Source organism: Solanum verrucosum, unplaced genomic scaffold (assembly GCF_900185275.1).
Source record: "Solanum verrucosum unplaced genomic scaffold, falcon-dt-bn FXZP01000176.1, whole genome shotgun sequence".
Taxonomy (NCBI): domain Eukaryota; kingdom Viridiplantae; phylum Streptophyta; class Magnoliopsida; order Solanales; family Solanaceae; genus Solanum; species Solanum verrucosum.
Genome location: NW_026020412.1, coordinates 2369732 through 2395675, shown reverse-complemented (window position 1 = coordinate 2395675; position 25944 = coordinate 2369732). Strand labels below are relative to the sequence as shown.

The window sequence follows — 25944 nt, the reverse complement described above, 5'->3', positions numbered from 1 at the left end:
TAAAACACAATTGTCATGACAACTCTACTCTGTGCAACTCGAGTAAAGTTCTTCAACTCTTAGTGTATATATGTTCATTGCTCTTTCTTCGTTTCTAATCAAGTGTTACAAAGAGGTAACAGGAGTATTATTCGACTGATAATTCACATAGAGAAAAAATGGTGTGAGGATTTATCAAAAATTACAGATTGGAATACCCAAGACACAAGAAAAGTGCTTCATTAATATAGGCAAAGTAGAATGCAATGTATAAACTCAGAACTTTGAAGGTATTAGGAAGAAAAAGAAAACTTTAATTCTTGTACACTTAACATTTGGATGCTGCCCTTAAACTAGTATCTGTTTCAACTTCTACATCCCCATGGCAGAATTACATTGATGAGGAATCATTAGGTTTAACCTTACACATCAAAACCTCCTAGGATGAGGGGGCAAAAAATATGCTGAGGAATGCATAGAATCATAAACCGAATTAGGATAACCAACAGGATGTCTCAATGGCTCATAAGAAATTTGACTACCTATAGGGGGTCTGGACGGAAACATATGAGGAACAGCTGGAGCAATCAGATTTGGGTGTCCAGAAGGTTCTGCAAATCTCATCCTTCCATAGGTAGGCTCAAACGAAACAGGTTGAGGCCTATTGTACATGGCTTCTCTTGAGATCATTGCCACTGGTTCCCAACTATTCATCAAGTAGTAAGGCATAGGCTGTTGTCCTGGCTGCCTTCTTGACAACTCAGAGAAGGCGCCTCCCAACCAATCATCTGTTCGACTTCTTTTTGTCAAGGAAGAGTCAGTTGGCCCCAGAAGTTTACGTTTTCCTTGTGCCATCCCTCTCGGACTTCTCGCAGATGTCCTGCTTTTTGTCAAGATAGAATCAACATGTACAGTTTTTTTATTTCCTTTTGACAATGTAACAGATTGCACCTCCTTTTTTCCAGAAGCACGAGCTTGTATTCCTTTCGCAATAGATTTTGCAGTACCAGCGCCAGCTAGCTTGGAGGCTACATTTTGGCCAAATAGGAACTCCCTTAAAGAGTTCCCTCCAATCTTTTTATGTAAGAAATCAAATATGTGTTGGACTGATAGCTGGATACAGCTGTAAATCTTTTTAACTTCTTCTGCTCCTACTGCCCTTGCAACATTTTGAGATCTATCAGCGAAATCTTCAACCTGTGAAAACCGTTAAACTAACATAAATTTATTGTGTGTTAAGAACATGTCAAGAAATGACAAAGCCAAGCACAATCACATTTATACGGCCAACTCCAAAACCCCGTGTTTGAGATATCCAAGATCCTTCAAATGTGCTGGCACACAACCCTTCGGACCAGAGCTTCTCAACTGATAGAAACTGCAATAGTTAAATCACACTATGTATAATGCCAATATAGAGATTAGAACATAATATGTAAAAATTACAGCCTGCATGGTACATGAACCATTTTTTACCAACGGAGAAAAAAAATCCAACCTTGTTTAATAGAGAAACAAAGAGCTCAGCCACTGATTCTTTATTTCTGATTCCATAGTTTGAAAACTTACACACAGAGCTCTCCACTGCTACTGAGTCATTACCATCTAGCACAAAGATGGGAAGTCAATTAAAATAATCGGTGACCAATCAAATACAAACTGAAAGATGGATATATAATACTCGGAAATAGAAAGAACGAGACAGATTCATGACTAATAACTAAAAGAGATGTATGAAAACTTAGGCCACATCAAAGCAAAATAATGCTTCATATCTATGGTATTTAGAGCTTTCTGCCTAGAATTTCCATGCACATGAATGACATTCATATTACCTAAATCCAGAACTCAACAAGGCCCATATAGTATATTAATGAATGTTTGTCATAAATTTGTTTGGTGTATCTTCCCTTCAACTCACGGCTGCACCAGGAGGGAACAACATTACAGTTTTCCTCAAAGATGACAATCCACGATCCTCATACTTGAACAAGCACTTGCATACGTTCTTCTGATTGATCAAACAAACTTTTGCCTTTCTCCAAGTTAAAAGCCTCTTAAATATGACCTCTTTTCCCATGACTTAAATTTTGTGACAGCACCGCCATTCGACATGGATGTGACTTGACAGTTGTTTACAGCTCTCAATATACCAGAACTAAATATAAAACCAATCTCACAGATAACTTTCACAGAACACTATATCAGCACATAGCATCATACGTCTAATACCAAAACCTAAAATGCCAGAAGTAAACTTAACATGATATTGTTTAAGTGATGGTAAAATAGTACTATTAAGCAACATAGCAAGTATTCAAATCAAATGCTAAATCTTCAAAGAAACATACTGAAGTCCAAAATGATTCTAAAACGAAATTTGCCCTTTATGATGGATTGAGAAATTTCAACCAGAATTAACTACGCTACATAGATTTACGGGAAACTTGAAATGTAATAAGTCAGAGTTTTACCTCTGAATAAGGCGGAAAATGGAGGCAGTATGGGAGGATTTCGCGTCTGCAGGGTTTTCAATTAAGCCGAGTAAGTGATGATGAGGAAAAATATTCATAAATAATCTATACAAAGATCTAATTATATACTTTGATAAGGATCTGGAATACACACACAAACACGTGTATAAATATACTAGTTTAGTAGACATGCTTTGCATGTGTATCTCACGTCAATCAATAAAACTATATATAAGAAAGAACAAAATTATTAAAAAGTAGCAATTGACGTTAAAAAAATGCTATAAATGAATATTGTATCTCAAACATACGATTTTCTGGTATTTCACCTGATATCATATCACAAACGCATTATTATTTTTTTTTGATTTTGCACCGGGTGTCCGAGTCTCTTTGAGCCCCGACTAATCCCGGGGGTGCACAGGCCCTCGGCAAGGAGTTTCCCGCAAGTGCACCACAGTTAATTCAGGTTTTACCCAATCCGATGGCCCTCAGAAATTGTTTGCACCTAGTGGGTTTCGAACTTGAGACCTTGAAAGGGAGCAAACCCCAAGGCTCAAGTCAATTGCCAGCAGGCCAACCCCTGAGGGTTCACAAACGCATTATTTATTTGTAATTGGTCATTAAGGAACTGTTATGCCACCAAACTATGAAACTCTCCAAATTGATTATAGTAGGTTATCTATAAAAAAAACATATTGATTTTGTCCATGAACGTACTATAGAACACTCAACATGAACAAAAAATAAAGAACAAAGAAGAGCGACATTATTGATAAGTTCTTAAGATAAGGAAAGAACTAAGGGCTCGTTTGGTGTGAGGGATTAGAAATAATAGTGATGGGATAAGGAAATAGTGATGGGATAAAAAAAAAATTATGTTGTTTGGTTGGCAAGTCCGGGATAACTTATCCCGGGATTAATAATTAGTACCGGGATAAGTTATCCCTCCCCATGGGTGGTATAGTAATCCCGGGATAACTTATCCCGAGATAGAATAGGTAAATGACAAATATGTCCCTTTAAATCCTTTTTATATATCATTTTTTACATTTATGTATATTTACATTTTTTTTAATACCATGTATAATAATATTTACTACTCCTTATTTTTATGATAATTATACATATTTTTCTATTAAAAAATTATACTATATAAATATAATTTTTATTTATGAATTTATTTGACTAATTCTTATGTTTATTTTATTTTGATTTCTCATAAATTTTCTTCTCTTTAATAAACTTAAGAGGAAAGTTCTATTTTTAAGCTAAATAAGAAAAAAGTTATATTTTTAAATACACATGGTACTTATCATGGGAATACATAAACAAAAATATTTAAGTTAAAAAAAATAAAAGTTTTATTTTAAAAAATGAATAACTAAAGCTCACAAAGAAAAATTTAAAAAGTTTAAATAAAGTGAAGGGTAATTTTGTAAACAAACAACTTGTTCTTAAAATTTATCAATATATATTATTTTGAATATAACAAACCAAACACTCAATAAGAAATAATCCCAGGACAACTTATCCCATCATAACTAATCCCAACATAACTTATCCCAACATAACTTATCCCATCATAACTCATATTCAAACCAAACGACCCCTAAGAGATCAATACAAGGTAAGAGGAAACTTACGCTAACTAATTATCCTAACTCCACTTATGTGAAAAAAGGCATACTTTATTTTGTCTTGTATAAATTTCACTACTTCAATTCTTTCCTTTTTTTATTTATTGTTTTAATCATGCCATAATAATATTACTAAAATTGAGAATTGCCATATTTCTATTGAAAAACAGCACCATAGGAACTAAGTTGCTCGGACTCGGGTTCGGGTGCGGGTGTCCGATACGGGTCCGGATCTAGAGGTCGGATCCTTCATGATCTAATTTTTAAGATTCGGGGATATGGATCCATGCATGGATAGGGGTGCGGGGATTCGCCTAAATGTAATTAAATATCTAAAAATAGAGTTATAAAACCTAAATTATGAGATAATATGTGGAGAACTTGAGAAGAATCTTGGAAGGAGATTAAAGGAAAATGAGTGACACAGAAATTTCTATATAAAATGTATTCCGTTTTCTTCAATTTCACCTTAGCTTTTGTATGGGTTATAGAAATCATTAAAATTGTCCGAACTTTCTCCATCGATTTTGGTCAAAGTACCCAAAATTGGTTGACCAAATTGGACACGGATCCCACGCCCACACCCATGTCGTGTCGACACGGGTGCAGCACCAACAGTGAAGAGTCCGAGCAACTTAGAGGGTGTTTGGATTGGCTTAAAAGTTGATCAAACCTACTTTTAAGCTAGTTTTTGACATTCGGAAGTGTTTGGCAAATATAAAAAATAACTTAAAATAAGTTAGGAAGTGCTTGGCAAGGTCAAAAATGACTTAAAATAAGTCAAAATCCAAAAGTAGGTCTCCCCCTACTTTTTATTTTTTTGACTTAAAAGTTTGACTTCTTATTTTTGACTTAAAAACTACTTTTTTTAAACCAATCCAAACGAGCTCTTTGCCTAGGAAGACAATTAGAAACTTAATAATTTAGGAAAAGTTCTCCAAGAAATTAAGAGAGGAAAAAAAAGGGACAATATGTTCCTTAAATGACTTCTTGACGTGATAGTGTAATCCTTTTCGTAAAAAAAAAAAAAAAAGTTGGTAAGTTTTCAATAATTTCCTTTAATGATTTGACGTGAGTTATTAAAACCTTGTCTTCTAATGAAGGGAATTTAATATCTACATTTATAATTCAAATATGGAAATTTCTAGTAACCAAAATTTTATTTATTATCAAAGATAAAAATATTAAGAAAATAGTAAATGACAGTTTTGTTTATTATAGTCTTTCAATAAATGGCAAAAAGTTCAATCAACATTTCTAAGGAACTAGATGCATTAGCATGTTCAAGATTCGGAAGCCCTTGTCATATAATAAATTGTAAGGTCTTACAGGCGGAGATAAAAACACGTCAGCCAAACATCCCAAAAGAATAACGAAAAATGCTCGACGCCTAAAGTTTCTTTAACATGACATCCAGATGAATAGAAAACATGGGAATTTCGAATAGAAGACGTGATAAATTAGACGTTCTGGTATGCCACAAAGAATGAGGAAATAGAAAAATAATGATAACTTGAGGGTTTCTGCAAATGATGAACTTGTCCTAAAAAGCATACCTGCAAATGGAAAGCAACCAAGAGTATTATGGATAAAGAATTCAATGTTTGATCCTTTGCGCTGTTAATATTTTGTGCTTTCGCCCATGCTTTCATCTGCAAAGAGAAATTCATGAGATCTAACAACAGAAATGTGAAGTAACGATGCAAAACATTCCTTTTAGTGAAAAACATTGAACATTGCACCTGAGCAAACACAGCCAAAGAAATATTGGTTTACATAAGGGATATCAACCCCAAAGCAAATTATGGGTCTAAATATTCGACAAGCCCGGAAAGAGAATCGCAACCACAAACAACACATGTTTGATCACATCAAATTTAAACTGTTTCAATAGCAATCCTTATTCAAGTCATAACTGAGGCTTCAAAAACCTCATTGCTCAAAACTGAGAAAAGGAAAGTAAAAGAAAAGAGGAACTGAATGTATTTAACTAAACTGAAAAAACAAAGACAACTCATACATGTGACTGCTGTAAAGATGTCCATGTAGATCGTATATAAGTGTGAAACTAATTTTTTATTAGAATAAGCTGATAAAGTAACTGAAAGCTAAAAATCTTCAGCAGTGCTATCATTTTTTTAATAATGGTAGCATTCAATATATTAACAGGTATACTATAACAAGTGTACAGTCCCCCAAATCAGTAGAGAAACTTATTGCCTAAAACATCAAAATATCTCCCCCCCCCCCCAACCAAATGCATGCTGGGACAACCCTCCACCTCTCCTTCATATTGGACAAAGACCAGTCTAGTGCCTCCTTTGTGTTTCCTGGAACCACCCACCTGATTCCCCTCTGGTTAATGAATATTTTTCAGATTGATTTGTCCCTTTGCAGTGCAAAAAGAGATGGTTGGTTATCTCTTCCCATTCCCCATATAAAAAACATCTGGAGCATTAAATCCCTTACTTCTCAACTTTTCATGTGTCAACACTGCTTCTTTAGCCATAAGCCAAGAGAACCAAGCTACTTCCAGTGGGATTTTTACTTTCCAAATCATTTTCCATGATAGCCTACTTGATAATTAACTACGCTCAAAATCTTTTTTGAGAAGGGAAAAAGATTTTGAGCAAAGTTAACTTGCTCAAAATCTTGTAAACCTCTTTCACCGTAAAAGTTCCTTGGTCATTTCCTAGTCATGCCATAACATCCCAATTTTTCCAGTGGAACCCTTAAAATTATTAAGGGTATTGTAAAACTCAGTTATCCTCCCATTCCCCAATCATTTAGGGATCTCCTAAAAATCAGATTCCATCCTTGGTCAGACCAAACTTAAGCAACTGTAGCCTCTTGTTGTTGGCATAAGATATTTTGTTGCAGAACACCTTGCCCAATCCAACTTATCTTCCAAAAGGAAGTCTTCATATCATTCCCCACTTTTAATCTTGCTCTGCTCATCATCTTAGGCCACAAATTCCTGATGAACCTCCAAATACTCCACCCATAAGGAGCATTAATTGAATTTGTGGTCCAACTGCTTTCCTCCCTATATTTCTTTCTAATAATTTCTTTCCATAATGGTCCTCCTTTTGTAGCATATCTGCACAACCATTTCAGCATCAAACTCTGCTTTTGAGCCTTCAGATTCATGATTACATTAATCATGAATCTGAAAAGATTCATGATTACATTAATCATGAATCTGAAAAGATTCATGATTACACTTTTGAGGTAGTATACCTGTGGATAAATATAGACTAACTGTTACTTTTATCAAAAAAAAAGATTCATGATTACATTCCTCCCACTCCCTTGCTTCTTTTCATGATATCCCATTTGATTAACAGGGGATGGGAATAAGAACATCATATAAGTTGGTAGAGCATCTAACAAACTACTAATAAGGGTCAATCTCCCTCCCATAGATAAATATTGCATCTTCCTATTTGTCAACTTCACTTCACCCTTCCCTATCACACCACTCCATATCCCCTTTTGAGTTGTGTTTACCCCCAAAGGCATACCCAAGTAAACTGTGGGCAACTCTCCCACTTTGCCTCCCAAAAAGTCAGGTAACATGTGAATCTCCTCCAAAATGTTAACTGGATAAACGAAGGTCTTTCCCCAATTAATGTGAAGCCCGGAGATGAGACATTTCTATGTTGTTGTCTATTATGGTATTTACCTATTTCTAGCAGTCTGGAGCATATCATTCATCCCCGCCATTGCTATGAAGAATAGAAAAGGTGACAAGGGATCTTCCTGCCTCAGCCCCCTATTAGAAGAGAAAAATCATGTTGGTGAACAGTTAACAAGAATTGAGAACTGCACTGTACTGATGCAAATATGGTCCATCCAATCCACCTAGTGCAAAAGCCCATCTTCAGTAGGATCCCAATAGATAATCTCAATTTGGGTGATCATATGCCTTCTGGATATCCAGTTTGCATAAAATTCCAGGTATACTTCTCTGTCTAGCCTCCACACACTCATTTTCTATGAGTATTGCATCCATAATCTGTCTTCCCCTTATTAAAGTCATTTGATGACCATCAACTAATTTGTTGATCACATTCTTCAGCCTCTCACCTAACAACTTGGCTATGATTTTATAGACACTGCCAATCAAACTGATAGGTCTAAAATCATTGAAATCCACAGCTCCCACCTTCTTTAATATAAGTGCCACAAAGGTGGCATTGAAGCTCCTCTCAAAAACTTCTTGACCATGGAAATTTTGTGCTGCAGCTATGACATCTGATCCAATTATTTCCCAACATTTGCTAAAGAAAGTCATAGTATAACCATTAGACCCAGGGGCTTTGTCACCTGCAGTGTTATCTTCTAGACAAGTTATTCCAAAAATTGAATGCAAAGGGAGGCAAAAAGCATATTATTAAGCTTCATCCGTATATTGTCAAATCTTGGAAGATACACATAAAAGCTTCTTTTTTTTTCTATGGATTATGAACAGACACTTATATAAGCCACATACTTAGTGCTTTCTTTCCTAGAATATGAGCTCTAGCTCTCAAAGTCTTATAACCTCTTAACCTAGGTTGCTCGCACGAGCAATTTTGTTGAAGCTCTGACAGTATGACAAAGCGATAACTCCAAAATTAACAAATTTGAAACATATGAAAGCTCATTCTCAACTTCGAAATTTCCTCCACCTATAATTGGGGCACCAGTTTACAAGGATTTTGTAGCTTTACATCAGGTTCCTTTTGCAAACCGAGGACAAGTGTACTCGTTTTGCTTTCTTTCCAGAGTTCTTTATCAAAGAGGCACATGGACTGCACCCCGATTTCATTTTTCGTCCACCAAATGTCTGCTCCAACTATGTCTGTTGCTATTCAAAGAGGTGTATCCTTAACATTCTCCTAATGATGGAAGCTCACCCCTAGAAGTCCTATTCAGAACTTGCAAACAGAAATTGCAGGATAAAAAGTCCTTTATATCCTCAAATTATAAACGCATCAAATAACATTTTTGGAGGCTTTTAACCTTCAATTAAAAATGCATCCCAAAAGGTGAATGAATTAGTTGAGAGGCCAAATTAGGATGGACATTTATGAAAACACCCAAAAACAAAAAGAGAGGAGACTCTTCAGCTTTCTTATATTCCTGATTCCCAGGTATATTTATGAGATCACAAATGTAGGACCTCATTCGAAGGCTGCATCCAATTGCCTCCCAACCCAGGATACCCAAAAAATATCAAGAAAAGAAAGATATTCATAATATATTGCAAATATGTAATGTGATCCTTAACATGATTCTGCAACCTTTTTCCTGTGCAAAGGAAACTAAAACCCTCTTGTGATATGTGTGTGTTTGTGTGTGCGAGACAACAAGCATATTTTACCAAGAAGCTCAATTTCCGAAAACGTTCATCAATGGCACCAATCATGTAAATTGTCTTTGATTTTGAAATCCCATCCCGGTTTTCAACTGATATATCACATTCAATTTCAGTTCCTCGGTCAACAACTTTGAGAACTGGCACCCTGGCAGTTGTAATTGGATTGACACCATAAACAAAACCATTCCCTGAGGCAGAATTTTAAATATCAGAGCCACCAAAAACATTAATAGAAGTCTATAACTACACAAAATTCTCTAAATATCATGTCAAGACGATCAACTTCTAAGGATGGCCATCAAAAAATTACCTTTGAACACAATGAAGTTCAAAGTCTTTTTACCTTGTATAAAACATATATATATATATGTATGTTTTTGTAGAGATTTCAAAGAAATTACTTCATATTTGTTGAAGTGTGCGACCTCATCTAAAAGCTTAAGCTGTTAGAGAGAGCACACTTTTATTATTTAATTATATTCTCAACACACACCTTCACATGTGGGCCCGATTCTTTTTCATGGGCCAAGCACGTGAAAATTATTTTTGATATAGGTGGCAGTCGATCTCAGGACATTTGTCTGCTCTATACTATGTTGAAGTGTGTGACCATCTCATCTAAAAGGTTAAGTTGTTGAAGAGAGCACACTTTTATTATTTAATTATATTCTCAACAATATCAGAAGATAATTGTAAATGTATCAAGGTCTATCTGTTGGTCACTGCATAGAGCTTTCTATCTCTACCATTTTAAATATTTGAGATCCGGTAGTTGATAGGGGCATTGGTAGAATAACTTAGTGCACATGGCATCGGCCCTATGGTATGATTCAAGACATGTCTCCAATGCCAGCGCAATCCCTTCCACTGCTTCATTACTGCATCATATCTTCTAATCTATCCCTAGACTTTTACTGAATTTTAATATATAAATATTACTAAATCAAATAGGCTGCTATGTTCTTCATTTGAACATGAAAAATGTATATCTGACTGAGCGAAAGAAGAAAACAGAGGGAAAATTTTCATAGCACAAAGTTCTCCAAGCATCGATCTAAGAAAAGATATTTATTGACGTGGAATTAAATGGTTTGATATTTATTGACTTGGAGAAAGGATAATGATAGAATGCTAAGTTTTTTGGTCAGTACAGGAGGAGAAATGAATTCGAAGGAAATATACAAACACAAGTGCGTACGAAGAATTACTATTTTTTTAGATAAGGGTAACTTTGTATTCACACAAACAATTCATCATTCAATGAATGATGAATTGGAAACTTACAACCCACAGAGTAGTGAACACACCCCCATTTGGGTACTTTTACAAGTTTCCTATGAAATCTACCAAATCTACTGTCTCCCCTACCAACTCTTGTTTAAACCAAAAAAATAGTGAACTACTACCATACAAGTATAAAAGGACATGACTTCCAAGAAGGAACCAGTGGCTATAGTGGATCATCAAGTGTGAAAACTATGTTTGAAGAATGTAGTATCAACAAAGGTAATATGTAAGAACTACATAACTAAAGAAACAACTTGGAAATTCGAGGATGACTTGAGGATAAGACACCCACAACACTCCAAGTCTTTAGGAGGACAAGAATAAATTAGGGGACCAAATTTCTTAAGGAGATCCTCTGTCTCCTTTCTTGTTTATCATTGCCATGGAAGGACTGAACACTATGTTCAAAACAGTTAATTTGTATGGATAGATAAAGGGTTTTAAGGTAGCTAGGGCAGGGAGTGATAGCCTAGAGGTGACTAGCAAAGGAGGCCACTTTAACCATGGACAACTTGATGGGTAGAGGTATGACATTGTCCTCAAGATGCTTCCCGTGTAAAGAAACAGTTGAGACAGTCAACCATCTTTTCTGCATTGTCCATACACAGCTCATTTGTGGAGAATCATCCTAAACCTTATGGGTATAGCATGGACAATGCCAGGCAAGATAACAGAGGATAAGAACTGGGAGGGAACATGTTCACATGCTAAGGATAGGAGTAGATGGAGAACTGTCCCACCTTGAATCTGGTGGACAGTTTGGAAGGAGAGGAATTCTAGATGTTTTGAGAGCTTAGAGAATGATGTGCAGCAGATCAAGTTGAACTTCATCTTACTGCTATATTTTTGGTGTAATCAGATTTACTTTAATGATACCATGTCTATGATAGATGTTCAAGATTCTTTATAGCTAGAAGGGGAAGACACTAGAGCTCTATTGTAAATATGGTTTCAGTACTATCCAAGTACTGTTTTGATCCCTGATATGATACAAAGTTACTGATTTCAAAAATAAAATTCTTAGGAGTCGGAATGTAATACCCCTACACTGAGCATGCTTTAATTGTCATCGAAGTAACGTATGGAACTCCGAAGATATAAATTTAAGTAATGAGAGAATAACATTACAAGGATAATCATATTAGGTCTTAGGAATATAACGATATGATAAGTATAAACTTTTGAAATTAGGTTAACAATAAGAATTTGACCAGAATGTCTCTCAATGTTGTACTTTCTCAAACGAGTACAAAGGAGTTTCATATAAGAAGAAGTAACAAATTATTAACGTTTAACTACTCACTATTGTTAAATAATAATAATATTCATTGGACTACTCAATTACATAACTGAAAGGTATTCTAGGATTAAAAAAAAAAAAAAAAACTTAATATCTACGAATTTGATTCTAGAAGCTTAAAGTTTAAAAAATCTAACTGACTTGGAGCTAAAGAACTTACTAAAAAAAAACTAGTATTAGTAAATTGCTAACAGAAAGCATCCTAGATACTCTACCTAGTGTAGCCGACTTAGCCAAGTCAAATCTCACAAACCACCACTCAAATACTCCCATTTCCTTACACATGTTTAAGTCACCCACCCACCCCACACACAAACCAAAACCTAATTAAACTAAGACTAGCATCTAAGGAAATTCTATAAAGAGCCATCACCACCATTAGTATAATATGAACAAGCATCATGTAATGACCAAATCACCACAATTCCATATTCCCTTGCAAAGCCTACCAATATAAACAGTAAGTTCATCAACCAGAATTTGTTTAAACTTTTAGCTCATTTTGCCAGTGTTATGTACTTGCTTTCAAAGTCCTTCCTAAACTTACTCATTCCTCACTATGATGACATTTTAGGATTACAAGATTCTTGAAGGAACAATATACATGAAAATCACAGAAAGTTGAAGAACAAGTTCAAAGGTTACTTTGAAGTAGATAAAATTTTTTTGCAAATTTCCTCAGAGTCTGAATCTTCTTCTCCCGTGTAATGTTAACTTTTCTGTTGGTGAAGTTGATAGATAGATCCAAGTCACTTTTAACACAGAATAAATCCATCGAAAATGACCCAAACACCTCAACGACAGGAGCATCAGCAGAATTGCCTGAAACAAAGAGTAATGAGCACTTGTGCAAAAAGTATGGCCCTATGCTACGGATTTACAATTGTAACTCCCCACCCCCATCTACTACTTATAACAATGAAAAGAGAAGTAGCCTGACAAATTGATGAACATTGTGAAACTCAATATAGACTACCATCCTTCACACATCAAAAGATTATGAAATTCAAATAGAATAATACAGAAATATTGTTATTCAATTACCATAAACCTCCTTTGCTATTTCATTAAAGATACGAAGCAAATCTCTTCGAGCATCATAATCACTTGGTTTAGGGCGACAATCCACATAAACCTCATCAAGCAATACTTCAAATGCCGATAATTGTTCTAAGGTGGCTGTGTATTTCTTCCTCTGCTTCTGTTCACACTGTTGTGCTTCCTTACACAGAACTGATAGCATAGCTATATTAGTTGATGACATGTTCACTTGCAAGTTAAAGTTTGAAAAAAATCCTCACAGAGCAGTAACTCAATCATAAATAGGAACTCAGCCAACAAAGAAGTAAAACTTTCACCAAAAGGTGATAAAGAACAACCAAAATCACCACTGCATTCAATATCATCATACAAGTTCAATCAGCAGAGGTTTACCCTCCAAAAGGAAGTGCAATCCATCAGCTGATTGCACTATATGAGCCATCTTAGACTTGTAGTTTTAACGCCAATCATTCAGCAAAATTTGTATCAAATAACAAGGTGGAAGGACAAGACAATACGATTTCCCGTACTTTTCATCATGGCTCATGATGTAAAAGCAGTTGTGACACCAAGGATGTCTACGGCTTGGTGAACGAAGGAGCTCATTCACAGGAAGACTCTAGATGTCCTAATTTTCTTGTAGGATGGGGTCAAAGATGAATGAAGATTTCAAAAACTACTAGAAAATGACTTTGAATCCAAGTTTTCTGGAATTAAAGATGTCATACAAGGATCCGCAAGGGAAGAGACGGAGAGGGAATCAAAAATACAATACTTTAGTGTTCAAAATTCACCACCATCCTCTTTCCTTTTCCTTCCTTTTTCCTTAATAATTGTGGTGTCCAAACCAACTTACGCGCACCTCGACTAATTCCATGGGATACCTATCGCCTCCCACCAACCTACTAGGTAACTCTATCCGACAATGCGGACAGATGAGAAGAAATCACCTAGTATTTTTGTCTTTACTAGAATTTGAACATGAGACCCCATGGCTCTCAGTCCACTTCATTGACATCTAGGTTACATCCTTGAGTGTTTTCCTCTCCTTTCCTCTCCTTCCCCCCTTAACATTATCAGCAAATGATCCTGAAAGTTAAATAATGGGTGCCTATGCGCACAACTACAACTCAAGTAGCAAACACAATCATTCCACACACACATGAGGTTTAAGTATAAGAATTAGGGCTTGTCTACTCAATTTATTACAGAAAACAATTTAAAAATAAAGAAAAATGGAACAATGACAAAAGGCCAGTATACAAGAATGCAACTTCAAATTAGCAAAACACAACCACAAATGATTTTTTCTCTTTACAAAAGATAACAATCATCCTGTGTCAAAGACACATAAAGTCCACATATCAAAAAAAGGGATCATAAGCTGGATTAATCTAGAAAAAAAATTAGAAAAACAAAGAAAAAGGAGAAAAAAGAACCATGAGAATCTGTGTCCCTTGGTTAGAGCACCATTTACTTCTTTCCTTTTCCTTGTGTACTTTTTTAAGGTAACAATTTTTTCCGTTTGGTCTTAAGATGGCATTTACATCTGTGAAATAAACATGCAAAGCAGCAAAATACTAACCTTCCACGGATAAAACCATGGTATTAAAGATGATCAACCTTTAGACGATCATTAATTCACAACTGAAATAAAAATGAACACTTCACCTGCAGATAACGTTGGCACGAGAAGTGATTAGAGAAAGAGGTTCAACTATAACAATTGTGGGCAAGAAGGTGCACAAAAACTGCTGATAAATCTCATAATTCAAAAATAATAGGAGTAGTAAATAATCTAACAAGAATCAGAAAAGAAAAGATAAGAATTTAATGATACAAAAGAAAGTTCCTATTTTTTGATAGAACAATGAATATTAACGATGAACAATGGACAAAAACACATTCATGAGATAAATTAAGTACAGCACGACCAATAGAACTTTTCTCAGAAGGTATTTTTGGATAAAATAGTGTATGGTAACTACTTTTAGATCCAGGTGCAACATCAGATATATATTTTCTGATTCATCCTTTTTAGATAAAGATAGAAGGAAACAGGGTAATATCTTATTTTTGGGCCAGTGGAGAGGGGTTTAATTTAACTTATTTCTCTTGCTCCACTAACCCAAAACTGCACAGGAGTCAGAGAGTTGGGATGGCAAATCTCTATTCAATAACTCCGAATCATCTTTCATCTTTGCTCTGCGTCGGGGTTTCTAGCAGCACAACTTGGTTTAAAATACAAAATTCAACTTCTTTAGATACCCAACGATAGCTTGGAACATCAACAAAAATTACAACTTTTTTCTACCAACAAACTACAATGAATTCTGCCTATTTTGATGTAAAATCTCACAGGTATAACTACAAAATCAGCCAATTGAAGCGTGTTCTACTTTTTCAATAATCAACTGATCCCTAAGTTCTCATTTTTTGGGGAAAATTCAAATTGTTAAACCAAAAACTTCATTCATAAAAGGTAAACAGATCTTGACAAATAATTCTCACTAATTGAGATTTTGATACCGTTCTCAAATGTATAAGCGAAATCATGAAGCAAGTGAAGTATAAAGTTCTGGACCTTCAGCCATGGAAGCAAATAGAGAGGGGAAAGAGAAGGGGAAAAGTTTACCTTCAAGCAATGGATTCGGTTGCTCGCTCGCCGCCGGTGAATTGGGGGTGATGTGATGGACTTTGGCGTTTTTTATTTTTTATTATTTTATTTTACATTGGAGAATTTAGAAAAAGATTTGTTTTGTCCTACGTGGCTTACTATACCCAAAAATAAAATGTTTTTATCAATTTATTTATATTTTTCTCTTATTTACTTCTTCTATTAGTTAAGGGTAGAGTTGGCAAAAAGGGTCGGCCCAAGCCTCGCGGGTTAAGAATTTGAAGGGCTAGTGCGGGCCGGCCCTTCATTTGAAAGGGCCTAAAAATGTTCAATTCAACCTAACCTTAAAAGGGCTAAGGGCTGGGGTGGGCTAGCCCTTCTTTTTTCTTTTTTTTTTCTTTTCAAACTTGTATTCTATAACATTAAGAAAATGAGAAGATTTTCAAATCAAATATGTCAAATGATTGTGTTGTTTCAATAACACTAGTGAATAATCTAGTGTAATTAGCATGTATCTTGCATACCAGATACGTGAGCGAGGTAAGAGATTGGCAAGTAATATGGGAGGGAGGCGAGGTTGCGAGATTTGTCTATGTATCATTGATACATGCAAATCTACTTTGATAAAGTGTATCTAGAACAAATTAACCTAATTTTGAGTCGATATATTTCAAGATACATGTATCTGGACGTATCAAAATCTGCTAAGATTCATAATATTACGATATAGCGTGTATTTAAGTAATTAGATTATATACTAGTGAGATTATTGTAAGTTACCCTTAAATAAAAAGTTTTAGCCCCGATCAAGCCTCAAGCCAAGGGCTTATACGAGTCGGGCTTATAAGCCCTAGTTTTAAATGGGCTTGAAAAATCCGATTTCAACCATATCCTAATAATGGGTTGGGTTGGATCGGCCCCATGGGCTAAGCCCATTTTGACGGCTCTAGTTAAGGGAAGAGAAACTTCGATCAGTTAGTCAATTGATCGATTTGTTTTTTCTACCTCAATTTTTTTCTATTTATGTTTGATATTTTCTCTGTATAAATTTATTTGTTTTTATTTTCTATTTTACGTATGTTATGTATTTAAAAAACTATGAAAATATGTAGTATAATATCCACAAAAATTAATAATTAAAAATATTGAAAAAATATATTAAAAATTTGGTGAACTCATCAAATTTCATATGTTTCATATAAATTGGGACAAAAAGAATAACATATATTATTTGAAAATTACGTAAAAAATATCATGAATCACAATAATTAACAATTAAAATATTTTTAAAAATCATATAAAAAAAATTCTTCTTACTCTCTCTGGGAATCAAGATGAACTTAGGTCAGTCGGCGAATTGACTGATTGCCTTTCTGCTTCAATTTTCTCTATTTATGTTTAGTAATTTCTTCATTTCAATTTATTTATCTTACTTTCTCTTTTAATATGTTATGTATTTTAAAAGTACGAAAAAAGTAGAGTATAATTCTTCTCTATTTCTTTTATCTTTTATATATTTTTTATATATATAGAAGGAATCAAGAAGAGCTTAGGGTCAATCGATGAACTGACCATTTTGCCCTTATGCTTCAATTTTATCTTTATATTTAATATTTTCTCTGTTTCAACTTATTTGTCTTATTTTTCTTTTAAACATGTTATATATTTAAAAAGTACGAAAAAAGTAGAGTATAATTTGTCTCTCTTTCTTTTATATTAAAGGGAGTAGAGAGGAGCTTAGACTTAATCGTCAAATTGATTGTTTTGTCCTTCTACTTCAATTTTCTCTATTTATGTTTGGTATTTTCTTTGTTTCAATTTACTTGTCTTAAGTTTCTTTTATAGTATGTTATGTATTTAAAAAGTACGAAAAAAATAGTAGATATATATATATATATATATATATATAGAGAGAGAGAGAGAGAGAGAAACTTAGGCTCAATCGGCAAATGACTGATTTGCCCTTCTACTTAAATTTTCTATATTTATATTTAGTATTTTTTTTGTTTCAAATTACTTGTCTAATTTTCTTTTATAGTATATATATTATTTTTATTTTATTTTTTTCTACTATATAGAAAAGCCATCATGAGGACGACCAACAACATATATCCGTAAACAATTTATTGAGCAATGATAATCTATTAAATGTTATATCATCTCGGTCTTTCTTTCGCATTCTCTCTTGTGTATTTTTTTCACAACAATTCCATCAGTTTTTTCAAAGAATCTCAAAATTTTAACAAGATAATTCAGACCAAATTCAAGTTTCCTTCATTGTTGTTCTAAAAGAGAAGACATAAATTGCACAACCTCATCTTCCTTGTTAATAGTCTAGAAGCATCTTTGTGTCAAGTTAGTCTAGAGTAGAAGATCCAAATTCAAAAGTTTCATCTCCCTGTTTATTAGTCTAGAAGCATCTTTGTGTTTGGTTAGTCTAGAGTAATCGAAGAGAAGACCCAAGCTGCACATCTTCTTCTTCTTGAAATCAAAGAGTCACATAGTATTTGGTATGATTTTCTTTTAGTTTTATCTTTTGCTTTCCATTTTTTCAATTTCCAATTCAACTTTGTTGCAAGACAAGATTTTCAATTTCTTCTTCTTTCTGAAGTTCTCGCTCTTACCTCCCAATTACAGATTAAGATATTAGGAACTTAAAGTTGTTATTCATTTCAGATCTTATATCAGGGCAATTTCATGATCAACAATCTTCATGCTTCATCATCAACAGAGACTTGTTCATCTTCTTGTTATGGTATTTGTTCATCCTTTTATGATTTTCATTCTCTTTTGAATGAACTGAATTCCAATCTCTTGTATGTTTTATTTGTCTCAATCTTAAAGAAAAAAAAATCTAAACCTAATGACGTGGTGCTCTAGTAATATTCAAGGGTATAATTGTCATTTTACAGAAAATAGAATTATCATTCTATTTGATATTTAGTTTAATTTTGTATGTATAAAAAATTATTTTACTTGTCCATTAAATCCTTCCACGTGGTTAATTATCAAAATACTAAATATCTATGTCTAGAAATTTTCACTCATACCTTTTAAAAACACTCCATCTTCTTCTCTCCCAGACAATTCATCTTCTTACTGTTGTTTCAAGTTTGTTTATTCTTTTTGTTCTTCTAGTTTCAGTAAGTTCATCGTCAATATTTTTGTTCTTCTCTCATAACTAGATTGTTAAATATTACTTGACCATCCTTTGAGATATTGCCGCAATGTGTTCTGGCGCATTACTATTTTTTGTTCTTCTCTCATATCTAGATTGTTAACTTTTAGTGTTTTATATTAATTTACGTCTATGCAACGCACATGGTGAAGGTCCAAAGTTGAGAGAATCCGTAAGAATTAATTAAGGAAGGGAAATCTGTTAAATGTTATATCAGCTTCTTGATCTTTCTTTCACAATCTCTCTTGTATACTTATTTACAACAGTTTCATTGATTTTTCAGAGAATCTCAAATTTTCAGCAAAATAATTCAAAGCCAAATTCAAGTTTTTTTCTTTGTAATTCAAAAAGAGAAGATCAAAATTGCACAATTTCTGGCTAATCTAGATTAACCGAAGTGAAGATCCAAATTGCACAACTTCATCTTCTTGAAATCGAAGAGTCACCTAGAACTTGGTATGCATTTCTTTTAATTTCATCTATTACTTTTCATTTTTCAATTTCTGATTCAACCTTGATTGCAAGACAAGATTTTTAATTTCTTCTCTATGAACATTCTTGCTCTTACCTCCCAATTAGAGATTAAGATACTAAGAACTTAAAATTGTTATTCATTTCACATCTTACATCAGGGAAATTTAATGATCAACAAATTTCATGTTTCATCATCAATGGAGACTTGTTCATCTTCTTGATATGATATTTGTTTATTCTTTTATGATTTTTATTCTATTTTGGATGAACTGAATTCCCATCTCTTGTTTGTTTCATTTGTTTCAATCTAAAAAAAAACTAAACCTAACAACGCAATGCTCTTATAATATTTAAGGGTATAATTGTCATTTTATACAAAGATAGAATTGTCATTCTATTTGATATTTAATTTAATTTTTGGGATAATGGTCTGAAAAATGCCTCAACTTTGGTCGGATTTGCTGTTGCGATACTAAACTTTCATGAGGACCTATTATCTCCCTAGACTATTTAATACCATATTTTAAACAAATATATTTGCCCACGTGGACATAAAAAATAATGCAAAATTATAAATAGTAATGTGTCCATGTGGGCACATATATACCTTTAAAATACACTATTAAATAGTTGAGGGGGTGAAAAATACGGTATTAAATAGTCTAGGGAGGTAATAGGTCCTTGTGAAAGTTTAGTATCGCCACAACAAATTCGACCAAAGTTGGGGTATTTTTCAAACCCTTATCCTTTAATTTTTTTATGTATAAAATATTATATTATTTGTCCATTTAATTCCCTTCACGTGGCTAATATCAAACACAATTACTAAATATCTTATGTCTAGAAATTTTCACTAATACCTTTTAATAACAATTCATATTTTCCTCTCCCAGACAGTTCATCTTCATACTGTTGTTTAAAGTTTGTTTACTCTTCTGATTCTTTCAGTTCCAGGTAAGTTCTTCGTCAATTTCTTTGTGCTTCTCTCATATCTAGATTGTTAAATATTTCTTGATTGTCCTTTAATATATTGTTGCAATGAGTTTTGGTGCATTACTATTATTGTTATATAATTTTTAATGCTTTCTATTAATTTACATTTATGCGTCGCAAATGGCGAAGGTTCAAAGTTGAGCAAATCTGTAAATAATTTATTAAGGAAGGATAATTTATTAAATGTTATATCAACTTCTCGGTCTTTCTTTCACATTCTCTCATGTATACTTTTTCACAACAATTCTATCAGTATTTTTCAGAGAATCTCAAAATTTCAGTAAATAATTCAGACCCAAATTCAAGTTTCCTTTATTGTTGTTCTAAAATAAAAGACCCAAATCGCATAGTTTTATCTTCCTGGGTATTAGTCTAGAAGTATATTTGTGTCTGATAAGTCTAAAGTAACCGAAGAGAAGACCCAAATTGCACAACTTCATCTTCTTGAAATCAAAGAGTCACCTAGAATGTATGAAATTTTTATAGTTTCTATTGCCTTTTATTTTTTCAATTTTCGATTCAACTTTGTTGCAAGACAAGATTTTCTTCTTCTTTATGAACATTCTTGCTTTTACCTCCCAATAACAGATTAACATATTAAGAACTTAAAGTTGATTGTCATTTTACATCTTACATCAGAGCAATTTCATGATCAACAAACTTCATGCTTCATCATCAGTGGAGACTTTCTCATCTTCTTGATATGATATTTGTTTATTCTTTAATGATTTTCATTCTCTTTTGGATGAATTGAATTTTCAATCACTTGTATGCTTTATTTGTCTAAATCACAAAGAAGAAAAAAAATATAAACCTAAAAATGCGATGCTCTTGTAATATTCAAGGGTATAATTATCATTTTATACAAAGATAGAATTTTTATTTTAGTTGATGTTTAATTTAATTTTTATGTATAAAATATTATTTTACTTGTCCATTAAATGTCCTTCATGTGGCTAAATATCAAACAAAATTACTAAATATCTTCCGTCTAAAAATTTCTACTCATTCCTTTAAATAACACTTCATTCTCCTCTCCGAGGCTGCTCATCTTCTTACTATTGCTTCAAGTTTGTTTACTCTTCTGATTCTTTCAGTTTCAAGTTAGTTCTTCGTTAATTTCTTTATTCTTCTCTCATATCTAGATTGTTAAATATTTCTTGACTATTCTTCGAGATATTGCTGCAATAATTTTTGAAACATTACTATTATGATTATATAACTTTTAGTGCTTTATATTAATTTACGTCTATGCATCACACATGGTGAAGATTCAAAATTGAGTGAATCCATAAATAATACTAAGGAATGGTAATCTATTAAATGATATATCAGTTTCTCTATTTCTTTAATATTCTGTCTTGTATACTTTTTCACAACAGTTCCATTAGTTTTTTCAGAGAATTTTAAAATCTCGGCAAAATAATTCACACCCAAATTCAACTTTTCTTCATTGTTGTTCTAAAAGAGAAGATCCAAATTGTAGAGCGTCATCTTCATGGTTATTAGTTTAGAATTATCTTTGTGTCTGGTTAGTCTAGAGTAACCGAAGAGAAGACTCAAATTGCACAGTTTCTTCGTCTTAAAATCAAAGAGTCGATGAATTCCTTTTTTTTTTTTTATCTATTGCTTTCCATTTTTTCAATCTCCAATTCCGCTTTGTTATAAGACAAGATTTTTAATTTCTTTTTTTTTTTTCTGAAAACTTAAGGACTTACTTCCCAACTACAGATTAATATATTTAGAACTTAAAACTGTAACTCATTTAAGATCTTACAGGGCAATTTCATAATCAACAAACTTTATGTTTCATCATCAATAGAGACTTGATCATCTTTTTAATATGATATTTGTTCGATTTTCATTCTCTTTTGGATAAACTAAATTCCAATCTCTTGTATCCTTCATTTGTTTCAATCTCAAAGAATAAAAAAAAAAACTAACAACGCGATTCTCTTGTAATATTCAAGAGTATAATTTTTATTTTATACAAAGATAGAAATGTCATTTGGGAGAAGGGGTGGAAGCAATCAACTGAAAATTTGGTGTTGAACATAGAATCAGACGGTTGAAATTGATATTATTCTTCACCAAACGAGGACTCTTTCAGGATGCAGCTATAATCGATTTTTGAAAGAAGCAAGAACAATTTTGTGTTATAACAGATAATCTTTAGAAAATAAAAAAAGAGTTTACATGAATTTGTTAATAAAGAAATAGATACAAACCTATTGTTGATAAGGATGATTTCGAAAAGGATGAAAAGAGGAGTAATCAGTGCACATTGAAAAGGATGAAAAATAGAAAAAGATGAAAAGTGGAGTAAACAGTGCGTCAATATCGATGAAATTATGAGTGCAATTTTTCTCGTGTAACAATGATATTCATCCGTGTGAAGATTAATAAGAGAGAGAAAGTGAGATATTTACTAATTAAAGAAACATATCAAAATATATTTCTGATTGAGATTCTAAAAAGTAAATAAAATAAAAGGAAAATATGAGTCCAAAAAAACTCACTAACCAAAAAAATAGTAAATAAATTGGGTAGATCCTTTTAAATCGTGTATATTATTATTTTGGGATAATTTCAGAGACCTCCCTCCAGGTTCCGCTCTATAACACTCACCTCCCCTATGTTTTAAGATATTACGTCTACCTCCTTTATTTGAATTTTTGGTAACCATTCTTTATATCTATTTAAAATAAGTATAAATTAATTATAATTTGACATATTTACCCTTTTTTATAATATTTTTTTCCCCAAACAAATTGGGTATGCAACCCTTCTCCGTCACAATTCTTTTCCAGCAACATAACATTGTTCCTCCTAAAACCAAGAATAGGGCTTCGACATGCTATCATAATTTTTGTATTGATTTGAGATCTACCTACTACTCATTACTGATAATATCATATTTATTAAAGCCTAATTGAATCTAAAAACATAGACATTAATCATCCTACTTGATGCTCGTCCTGTTAATTTCTTATGGTTAATATCAGATCACCTAATTTTCAAACATATGGGAGATGTTTTGGAGTATTAGAAGTGAAAGAGAGATGAATTGACTTAGCTACTGCAATCAATAATTATATCGTCGCTTTAGAACTTATAAATTCGATTGCTTTGAGAAATCAACAACTTCCTTTGTTATTGATCTCTCATGCAAAGCTTAGATCTAATATAGGATGATTTTATCTCTATTTCCTGAATCATTTTTCTTTCTTAAGTAGCGGAAATATTTACGTAAACCAAATTGACCGTTCTCATCTGATTTCTTTTCTGAGGAGTCCATTTTCACCTTTGATTTGAAGAAATCACCCATGAATTGGCAAGATGAATTGGCAAGATGAAGATGATGAGTTAATGTTTGGTGAAAATAATAGCTTAGCGTGAATTAAATCACCAGTGGATTAGTTCACTTTATTTGCACACCTTCAAACTTTGTTTGGTAAAATGAATACGTGTATCTATATATTAATTTATTTGTGTTAGTTTTTTTTTAAAATTATTTATTAAATAAGTCATTTTTAATAATATATTTTAATATGAAGAAACTATTATAAAAAAGGGTAAATATGTCAAATCTTAATTAATATATATTTATTTTAAATAGATATAAAGAATGGTTACCAAAAATTAAAATAAGAGAGGTAGACGTAATATCTTAAAATAGAGGGTAGGTGAGTGTTATAGAGCGGAACTTGAAGGGAGGTCTTTGAAATTATCCCCATTATTTTTTAAGAAATTGTCATGTTTATAATTAAAATGTTATTGTTGTAAATAAAAAGGTTAAAATAATATTATATAAATTATGGTCTTAGAATGTATATTATTGTATTTTTTCCTTTTTTATGTATAAAATATTCTTGTCCATTAAATCTCCTCCACATGGCTAAATATCAAATACGATTACAAAATATCTTCTGTCTAGAATTTTTCACTCATACCTTTAAATAACACTTCATCTTCTCCTCTCCCAGGTTGTTCATCTTTTTACTGTTTCTTCTGATTCTTTTAGTTTCAAGTAAGTTCTTCGTCAATTTCTCTGTTCTTCTCTCATATTTAGATTGTTAAATATTGTTTGACTATCCATCGAGATATTGTTGCGATGATATTTTGTGCATTATTATTATTGTTATATAATTTTTAGTGCTTTTTATTAATTTACGTCTATGTGTCGCACGTGGTGAAGATCCAAAATTGAGCGAATTCGTAAATAATTTATTTAAGAAGGGTAATCTATTAAATTTTATATCAGCTTCTCGATCTTTCTTTCACATTTTCTATTGTATAATTTTTCACAATAGGTACATCAATTTTTTCAAAGAATCTCAAAATTTCAGTAAAATAATACAGATCCAAATTCAAGTTTTCTTCATTGTTGTTTTATAAGAGAAGATCAAAATTGCATAGTTTCATCTTCCTAGTTATTAGTCTAGAAGCATCTTTGATTTGATTAGTCTAGAATAACTAAACAGGAGATCCAAATTGCACAGATTCATCTGAAGAGCCGCCTAGAACTTTGTATGTTTTTCTTTTAATTTTATCTGTTATTTTCCATTTTTCAATTTTTGATTCAATTTTGAATGCAAGACAAGATTTATAATTTCTTCTTCTTATTTATGAACATCCTTGCTCTTACCTTCCAATTAGAGATTAAGATATTACGAACTTATAGTTGTTATTCATTTCAGATCTTACATAAGGGCAATTTCATGATCAACAAGCTTCATGTTTCATCATCAATGGAGACTTGCTCATCTTCTTGATATGATATTTGTTCATTTGTTTATGATTTTCGTTCTCTTTTGGATGAACTGAATTCCAATCTCTTGTATGTTTCATTTGTTTCAAGCTCTAAAAAAAATATATAAACCTAACAACGCGGTGCTATTATAATATTTAAAGGTATAATTGTCATTTTATACAAAGATAGAATTGTCATTCTACTTGATATTTAATTTAATTTTTTATGTATAAAATATTATTTTACTTGTCCATTTAATCTCCTTCACATGGTTAAATATCAAACACAATTACTGAATAGCTTCTGTCTAGAAATTTGCACCCATACCTTTTGATAACAATTCATCTTCTCCTTTTCCAAGCAGTTCATCTTCTTACTGTTGTTTAAAGTTTGTTGACTCTTTTGGTTCTTTTAGCTTTAGGTAAGTTTTTCGTCAATTTTGTTCTTCTCTCATATCTAGATTGTTAAATAATACTTGATTATCCTTCGAGATTTTGTTGCAATGGTTTTTGGTGCATTACTATTATCGTTATATAATTTTTAGTGTTTTATATTAATTTACATCTATGTGTCGCACATTGTGAAGGTCCAAAGTTGAGCGAATCCGTAAATAATTTATTAAGAAAGTACATTCTCTCTTGTATACTTTTTCACAACAATTCTATCAATTTTTTCAGAGAATCTCAAAATTCAGCAAAATAATTCAGACCAAAATTCAAGTTTTCTTTATTGTTGTTCTAAAAGAAAAGACCTAAATCGCATAGCTTTATCTTCTTGGTTATTAGTCTAGAAGTATCTTTGTGTCTGGTTAATCTAGAGTAATCGAAGATATGACCCAAATTC

At 32.6% G+C, this 25944-nt stretch overlaps 1 protein-coding gene across 3 annotated transcripts; it reads right to left on the bottom strand.

Annotated features, from left to right (window-relative positions):
- Nucleotides 1-324: 324 nt before the first annotated feature.
- On the bottom strand, nucleotides 325-15816 carry LOC125840640 (protein HESO1-like). Of its 3 annotated transcripts, XM_049519616.1 has the most exons (11): nucleotides 15722-15777; nucleotides 14672-14757; nucleotides 13090-13314; nucleotides 12691-12867; nucleotides 9462-9646; nucleotides 5650-5745; nucleotides 2454-2499; nucleotides 1478-1584; nucleotides 1256-1357; nucleotides 976-1176; nucleotides 325-945 (listed from the first exon to the last, which is right to left on the bottom strand). In XM_049519616.1, the coding sequence occupies exons 2-11, from the start codon at nucleotides 14688-14690 to the stop codon at nucleotides 409-411; spliced, it is 1695 nt and encodes a 564-aa protein (XP_049375573.1). In that variant the 5' UTR covers nucleotides 14691-14757; nucleotides 15722-15777; the 3' UTR covers nucleotides 325-408. The 3 variants fall into 3 exon arrangements, with proteins under 3 accessions (XP_049375573.1, XP_049375574.1, XP_049375572.1); XM_049519617.1 differs by having other exon boundaries at nucleotides 325-1176; nucleotides 13090-13278; nucleotides 15722-15816; XM_049519615.1 differs by having other exon boundaries at nucleotides 325-1176.
- Nucleotides 15817-25944: the final 10128 nt, after the last annotated feature.

Bases quoted from the DNA above. Each gene is read 5' to 3' on its own strand.
- LOC125840640 (XM_049519615.1), bottom strand. The intron at 12,868-13,089 runs GTAATTGAATAA...TCTTTGTTTCAG, and splicing joins AATAGCAAAGGAGGTTTATG to GCAATTCTGCTGATGCTCCT. The intron at 9,647-12,690 runs GTAACCTTTGAA...ATTCTGCCTCAG, and splicing joins AAAATTTTATCTACTTCAAA to GGAATGGTTTTGTTTATGGT.